This window comes from Trifolium pratense, linkage group LG6, assembly GCF_020283565.1.
Source record: "Trifolium pratense cultivar HEN17-A07 linkage group LG6, ARS_RC_1.1, whole genome shotgun sequence".
Taxonomy (NCBI): Eukaryota; Viridiplantae; Streptophyta; class Magnoliopsida; order Fabales; family Fabaceae; genus Trifolium; species Trifolium pratense.
The window spans coordinates 7581672-7590402 of record NC_060064.1 but is presented as its reverse complement, the minus strand read 5'-3'; the positions used below and the strand labels follow the sequence as shown (position 1 = coordinate 7590402).

At 34.2% G+C, this 8731-nt stretch overlaps 1 protein-coding gene across 1 annotated transcript; it reads right to left on the bottom strand.

Moving 5' to 3' along the window:
* Window positions 1-5139: 5139 nt before the first annotated feature.
* LOC123891651 (protein FAR1-RELATED SEQUENCE 5-like) lies at window positions 5140-8448 on the bottom strand. Its single transcript, XM_045941566.1, has 4 exons — window positions 8369-8448; window positions 5770-8059; window positions 5466-5661; window positions 5140-5423 (listed from the first exon to the last, which is right to left on the bottom strand). Exons 2-4 carry the CDS (start codon window positions 8047-8049, stop codon window positions 5140-5142), a joined length of 2760 nt encoding a protein of 919 aa, XP_045797522.1. The 5' UTR covers window positions 8050-8059; window positions 8369-8448.
* Between the last annotated feature and the right edge of the window lie 283 nt (window positions 8449-8731).

Sequence of the window (8731 nt, the reverse complement as noted above, 5' to 3'; positions counted from 1 at the left end):
AACAACTGCTTACACAAATTAAAAACAAGCAAAACACAAGTTCTTAAACAAATTAAAAATAGATACATAGATAGGTTTTAGAACAACCCCTTCATGACCAACCATCTTCAAAATAACATTTGGTGCCCCTCATTAGTCCAACTTCGTAACCCATATCAAATGGCAATCATAGATATTGCGCATGCTGAATAGTAGACGATCTCCAACTTCAAATCCATGGATGCCAACACACTCACTCCAACCGCTCGATATCCTAACCACGAACGGATCCTGTTGGTACTCCAAGTCGCACAGTTGCTTTTCAAGATTGGCACCAATAATAAACACTCGATCCAGCATTGTGTCCCACAAATACTCTCCCATATCTTCCGGTAATGTCTACATAGAGTGAAATTTAATAGTAAATTTAATAAAAAACAAAACTATGAGTAAATTTAATAAAAAACAAGCAGATTTAACATAAATATAACTAAAATTTAACATTTAGAGACGAACCAAAACAGGAACCACTTTAGGATCCTCTGTGATGGTAAGCTTGAAGGAAACAGCTTTTCGGAGACATCTACTTTTTGTGTGCCATGTAGGGAATCTTGAAGGATCAGTTCTGTCCATGTTAGGAATGATCTGGAATTGATTTGTTCCTAAATATTTGAAGAAAATTTCGTGATGACCTTCGAACTTGTAGTGCTCCCTTATTGTCATCCAACCATCTGTGATTCTGGGGATTTCATCTCCATCTTCATCATCATCATCATTGTCGAATGTGACTCTTAGTTGAAGACCATCCTTATCATACAGGTGCCAAATGTTTCCCAATTCACTTTTGTAGTCTTCACAGAATTGCGGTTCAATCTCACCAAAAACCTAACGTTTCACATTCAGTCAAAATCAATCAGATCTGAAAATCTATACCGCAATAAATTGTTTATAGATCTAAACCTACTAAGCCAGAAAACATTACCACTGAATCAAAACCAAACGTTCATGCTCTGTTTCTAATAGCAACTTTTTCATGCTCTGTTTCTAATAGCAATTTTTTCATGCTCTGTTTCTAATCGCATTTTTTGCTCTGTTATTTGGTTTTTTCATATCAATGTTTTCTTTTAAAAATATCAAAATAAGTGGAATATACTAAGCGAAACTACATATAACCAAATCTATACCGCATTATATTGTTTATAGATCTAAACCTGCTAAACCAGGAAGCATTTTTTTAAATCCTTTTCCAAAGATGCATGCTCTGTTTCTCTTCGCACTTTTTGATATGTTTCTTATCACTATTTGCATTTAAAAATATCAAAATAAAAAATAGCAATATGTGATTATTGTGAACTCAAACACATAGCAAGATTATACGTAAATATAACTGAATCATTCCTTCATTGAAGAAGACATAATCAACAAAGAAATTATTTTTGACTATTTTTCCCATGAAACCACAAAGCAACAAAGAAAGTTGAAACTTTACCTCGCCTTCAACATGAACCGTAGTGAAATAATCAATCACTGGTCTTCGAAGAAGTTCACCAAGAGTCTCCGCCATGTTCGTTGCAAGTGAACTATGGAGATTTTCGTTGGAATAGGAATGGTGTTTTTTTTTTTCGAAGAATAGGAATGGTGTTTTTTTTTTGACAAAATAGGAATGGTGTTTAAACCAAATGAAATGGTGTATTTGTTGGTAGATGAAAAGCAATTTTGTTTATTAATGCTTCTTCACTTACCAAAGCTTACATCGATAAGACTAATGAATTAATTTGGACAAGTAATTGCATCAACTTTGATTGGAAACGGTGAGACTACACAGTGGTAATCGTTTCAATGGAAGTGGTATCGTTTGGTTGGAGTTAAATGATATACACTCATTTCGTGATGCATCATCATATCAACACCGTCCGATGGATTTTGATGGTTGCGATTACCCAACATATAAACTGACTACAACCATACCTAACCGTCAGATCCATGTTCTTGCATCCTAATGGAAACCGGACCAAACATGTGCAGGCTATGTAAAACTTGAATGTAGCAGATATAGAAAAAGATTAAATTTTAGATTAAATTTAAATTTTAAATTTTATAAATTAAAAGAAAATAAATTATTGCACAATTTTAGATTCAATTTTAACGAAAAATACATTAAACTAATAAAAAAATAGTTTGGTTTTTTTTTAAAAAAAATTAAAAATCAATTATAAAGGAGAAAATAAAAAGAAGTTTAGTAGGAGTTAAACCGGACCAAGCACCTAAGTCTAAGGTTAGGGTTGTCAGTTCCTAATAGATAACCGAAGTTTAGTACTAGTTAAATTTTGAATAATAAATAATTACTCATTTAAAATTTAAAAGTCACCGATATATGTTAGTTAGGTCAAACGATAAGGCGAGTAGTCCAATATCGAAACCGGACCAATCACCTAAGTCTAAGGTTAGGGTTGTCGGTTCCTAATAGATAACCGAAGTTTAGTACTAGTTAAAATTCGAATATTCAATTAATTACTCATTTAAAATTTAAAAGTCACCGATATATGTTAGTTAGGTCAAACGATAAGGCTAGTAGTCCAATATCGAAACCGGACCAAGCACCTAAGTCTAATGTTAGGGTTGTCGGTTCCTAATAGATAACCGAAGTTTAGTACGAGTTAAATTTCGAATATTCAATTAATTACTCATTTAAAATTTAAAAGTCACCGATATATGTTAGTTAGGTCAAACGATAAGGCGAGTAGTCCAATATCGAAACCGGACCAATCACCTAAGTCTAAGGTTAGGGTTGTCGTTTCCTAATAGATAACCGAAGTTTAGTACTAGTTAAATTTCGAATATTCAATTAATTACTCATTTAAAATTTAAAAGTCACCGATATATGTTAGTTAGGTCAAACGATAAGGCTAGTAGTCCTTCATCAAAACCGGAACAAGCACTTAAGTCTAAGTTTAGGGATGTCGGTTCCTAATTGAAACCGAAGTTTAGTACGAGTTAAATTTTGAAGAGTGCTGCAACAGATGAGGAAGACATTGCTGAATTATTAACTCAAACAAACGGAGGTTGAAGGTGATGGTGTAAATCAGGTGAGGAAAATTTGGGAATTTAGGGTTTTGGTAATAGAAGAAGTGAGTCTTTCGTATTACACCTGGAGTTATAAAGGCCTGGATTAGTTGGGAGCATAATTTAATGCAGACCGTGCCTAAAAGGAGTAAACGAATCGTCCGTACGATTGAAATCAATAGTTCAGATTTGTTGGGGTAAGCTAAATTACTCATTTAAAATTTAAAAGTCACCGATATATGTTAGTTAGGTCAAACGATAAGGCTAGTAGTCCAATATCGAAACCGGACCAAGCACCTAAGTCTAAGGTTAGGGTTGTCGGTTCCTAATAGATAACCGAAGTTTAGTACTAGTTAAATTTCGAATATTCAATTAATTACTCATTTAAAATTTAAAAGTCACCGATATATGTTAGTTAGGTCAAACGATAAGGCGAGTAGTCCAATATCGAAACCGAACCAAGCACCTAAGTCTAAGGTTAGGGTTGTCGGTTCCTAATAGATAACCGAAGTTTAGTACTAGTTAAATTTTGAATAATAAATAATTACTCATTTAAAATTTAAAAGTCACTGATATATGTTAGTTAGGTCAAACGATAAGGCGAGTAGTCCAATATCGAAACCGGACCAAGCACCTACGTCTAAGGTTAGGGTTGTCGTTTCCTAATAGATAACCGAAGTTTAGTACGAGTTAAATTTTGAATATTCAATTAATTACTCATTTAAAATTTAAAAGTCACCGATATATGTTAGTTAGGTCAAACGATAAGGCGAGTAGTCCAATATCGAAACCGGACCAATCACCTAAGTCTAAGGTTAGGTTTGTCGGTTCCTAATAGATAACCGAAGTTTAGTACTAGTTAAATTTCGAATATTCAATTAATTACTCATTTAAAATTTAAAAGTCACCGATATATGTTAGTTAGGTCAAACGATAAGGCTAGTAGTCCAATATCGAAACCGGACCAAGCACCTAAGTCTAAGGTTAGGGTTGTCGGTTCCTAATAGATAACCGAAGTTTAGTACTAGTTAAATTTCGAATATTCAATTAATTACTCATTTAAAATTTAAAAGTCACCGATATATGTTAGTTAGGTCAAACGATAAGGCGAGTAGTCCAATATCGAAACCGGACCAAGCACCTAAGTCTAAGGTTAGGGTTGTCGGTTCCTAATAGATAACCGAAGTTTAGTACTAGTTAAATTTTGAATAATAAATAATTACTCATTTAAAATTTAAAAGTCACTGATATATGTTAGTTAGGTCAAACGATAAGGCGAGTAATCCAATATCGAAACCGGACCAAGCACCTACGTCTAAGGTTAGGGTTGTCGTTTCCTAATAGATAACCGAAGTTTAGTACGAGTTAAATTTTGAATATTCAATTAATTACTCATTTAAAATTTAAAAGTCACCGATATATGTTAGTTAGGTCAAACGATAAGGCTAGTAGTCCAATATCGAAACCGGACCAAGCACCTAAGTCTAAGGTTAGGGTTGTCGTTTCCTAATAGATAACCGAAGTTTAGTACGAGTTAAATTTCGAATATTCAATTAATTACTCATTTAAAATTTAAAAGTCACCGATATATGTCTATTAATATAAAATAAATTTAAATATCAAATTAACTACAACTTTACAAATCATTCAAAATGAAATAATTAAAACATAAAATTGGAAATAATAATGTGAAAAAAGACACCAACAAGATTCGAACTCCTGCCAGGTCTTTCCATGTTAAACACCCTAACCACTGCACCAAATCAATTAATTTGTTATTCTTCCGCGCATCAAAATATAAATAACACAAATACTTAGATAGCCTGCTTCAACATATGCCTTGCTCTCTTTTTTTTTTTTTTTCTCTTTAACAAATGGTTTCAGTAATAGTATTAACAAACATTATGTCCCAAAATTCAATCACAATTTAACAATACCTTAAAAAAAAATAATTTCTAGTTCAATTCTTTCCAAATCTCAATGTAAATGTACATTAAAAACAAAAAACTTAGTTTCAAAATATCATAAACATTACAGCCCAAATCTCAAATTCGATCACATAGTACATCCAACACATTTAATATATAAAACAAAACCTCATTGTTTACCATCAGCAGATTTCATCACCTGTTGTAACAGACCATAACACGAAGTTGAATTTGCACCAACATTCATTCCATACAGTTGGTATAGAGGTGGTACATGTGGTACAGAAGTTACATGTTGTGCAGGTGGAACATGTTGTCCAGATGGTACGTGCATCTGTTGCATAACCGGATGTAACATAGGAATCATATGTTGAAATCCATACATCGGAGTGAATTGCCCGGTCGCACTAGTAACATCAATATGTGTTGGTGTTGACACATTAGCGCCACGCTCTTTCAATTGCACCGAACATTTATTTCTCTTTTACACAATACTTTCACAAAGGTCTTTCGGTAGCTCTGAACATTTCTTCTTTTTTGGTGCCACACTACTTTCGCAAAGGTCTTTCGGTTGCTCTACACATTTCTTCTTATTCTGTCGCACACTACTTTCACCAAGGTCAACCGGTAGCTCTGAATTTATGTCTTGCACACTACTTTCAGCGTTGCAACTTTTTTTTCTCTTTTTGTCCTGTTTATAACAATAAAAAAGAAATTTTACTACAAATATAAAACAATATAATTAATAAAACATATTATATGATTCGAAAGATAAACAATCAAGAATTATTAAAATTACCGAACAAGTCCTCGCATTATGAGTTGTACTCTTGCAATGAGTACAATGCCTGAGAGCTTTTGCGTCATTCTTTTTTTTCTTTGGAGCACCTTTACTCTGAACCGGGATAGGATCACCAACAACTGACTTTTGTGTTCCAATAGGATCCTCAACACTGCAATATTTTTTTTTTAAATTCATGAGGTCATCCATAATGTCACCATACACACCATTCTTTTTAGAAGCTTCTTTGCAAAATGATGTCAGAACAGAACAATATGCACCAAAACGGGCAAGCTCAATCACATCGGAATCAACTGGATCATTAACATCCACCATGTTCAAATAATCAATTTTAGCATCCTTGGTCCATCGCGACAATACCAAAGTGCTAGGAATGTGATCAACATGTTCTTCCTTCATCACATGAAAAATATGAGAACAAGGAAGTCCACGAGAATCAAACAACCTGCACGAACATTGGAATGTATCACCATCGTAAACAACTGTTCTTTCATACGCATCCCGACAATATTTAGTCAAAGTATAAAACTTTGTATCTCCAATTTCCTTTTTATGCTTAACAATCAATTCACCGGCCTTCATAATTTCTTCTTTCACTTCTTTGAAAATCTCCGCTGTATAGATTTTAGCGGCATTGCTCTCAATCAAACGTAGTTGAGTTGTCAACACAGGTTCTGAAAACTTTGACTTAAAATCTTCAACAAGTTCATTGTTTCTGTAGCCTCTTAGAGCCTGCTCAAAATTTTGCATAAATTCAAAGATGCATCCTTTCTTTCTGACATAACTCTTTATTATTGCATTGATTGCTTCACATTGGGACGTAGTTCTTATACGTCCAAAAAACTTATCCCGCAGGTATGCAGTTGCCCATAGTAACTTGTTCTCGTAGGTTTTGATAACCCACGGATGTCCTTCAACTCCATTTTCTTTAATCATCTCTGACCAATACTCTTCAAAATCATCCTTTGAAAAATTTGAGAACATGGCTTTTTTAAATCCCTTCAGAAAACCTGAATTCTTCACATTCTCACCTGCATTCTTATTCAAATGCCAGGCACATAACCGATGAGTCGAATCGGGGAAAACCTCTTTTATAGCCTCTCTCATAGCCCCATCTCCATCTGTCACCACAGCTTTTGGGCGTTTATTTTCCATACACTCCAAAAAACAATTCAACACCCACTTATACGTCTCCGTGGTTTCATCTGATACCAACGCAGCGCCAAAAATTATTGTTTGGGAATGGTGGTTACAACCTGAAAATATAACCAGCGGGAGGTTGTATTTGTTCCTCTTGTATGTTGTGTCAAATGCAACCACATCTCCAAAACAGAAGTAGTCAGATCTACTAGTCCCATCAGCCCAAAAAAGAGACTTCATCCGTCCATTGCTAGTGTCAGCAGCATATTCAGCATAGAGCATGGGATCAGTAGCTGACTTTGCATTAAGATAATGTAGCGATGCGGCAACATCACCATCTTTAACAATATCACGCATTTTTTTATCAAAATAATTATAAAGATCTTTCTTCGTAAACCCAACACCACCATATCCACCCTTCTGAGCAACCATGTACCCCATAATATGACAAGTTCTAATTCCACGTGACTGCATACCATCAACCTGAGCTCTATCTGCTTCGCTAATCTTACGATAAACCGGGTGTAAGTGCACAAACCTAGCTGATGTTAATTCGTGGTTATGAGTCTCTTCAAACACAGACACTACAAATCTACCCTTATCGGCTTTGTATGTCACACGAAACCTAGCCGTGCATTTCGTACGTGTCAAACGTCGGTGCTCTCTTTTCCTATCTAACCTAGATATGTGTCTCTTATCTCGTAAACCTTGTCTACTGCATACAAAAAGCTTGTTTGTTATTATTTTACTACCATCAGGCCCTATTTTTTTCTTATCATCACTTTTCCTAACGGAAAAACCTTTACATTTACCGTATTGATAATAAAATTCATAAGCTTCGTCAACACTACCAAAATCCATACCACGAATTTCATCAGCAGTCATAGAATTAATACGTACCGCTCTTTCACCTATAGATGCTTCATCAGCAAAATCATGGTCATTGCCATCATCATCATCATCATCATCATCATCATCATCACCATCATCATGGTGGTCACCATGATCATCGCCATCATCTGACCTATCATGCCCACTGGATGCCGAATAGCTGGAATTCTCATCATCAGATGTATGACTATCAGTTGAACTAACTTCATTAGAATCAACATCTAGAGATTCATCAAATTTTACCATTGTTGTGAACCTAAAACACAACAATTGTCACCATCAATAACAATACCACCAAAATTCCTAAACAAAATGAAAGGTAACTAACACAACTGAAAATCAAATTTATACACACACAACTAATTTTATACAGAAAACAAATTAAAGCTAATTCCCAAATTGAAAATTAAATTAATTCTTAATAACTAATTACAAATAAAACTGCAATTCAATTTCAGCATGAACCCTAACTCCCAAACGAAATCAAACTGATTTTCTGCATAAACCCTAATTCCCAAATTGAAATCAAATTAATTCTTAATAACTATTACTGTTTCGTATTTACCTTAGCAACTGCACACGCAATCTTCTTTCACAAACTCGCCGTCGAATGGAGTTCCGTTCAAACTCAGGTGAAGGAAAACAATGAACTAGCAAAGTCTGTTCGTCCAGCAATGGCGACCGTTTTGGAGGTTAATGTTGTTGTTTACACTTTGTTGGGGATGAAAACAAGTTCAGGAAAACGAAACCAATGTTGGTGATGAAGACGATGAAGACGATGAAGTTCAGAAGAAGTAAAACAATGAACTTTGATTCAAAAATAATTACAACGATTATTTTGTCATGTTGTTGTTTTTTTATTTAATTTTAGTTTTAAATTTAGTTTTAATTTAGTTTTAATTAATTTACAAAATTAACAAAATATAAT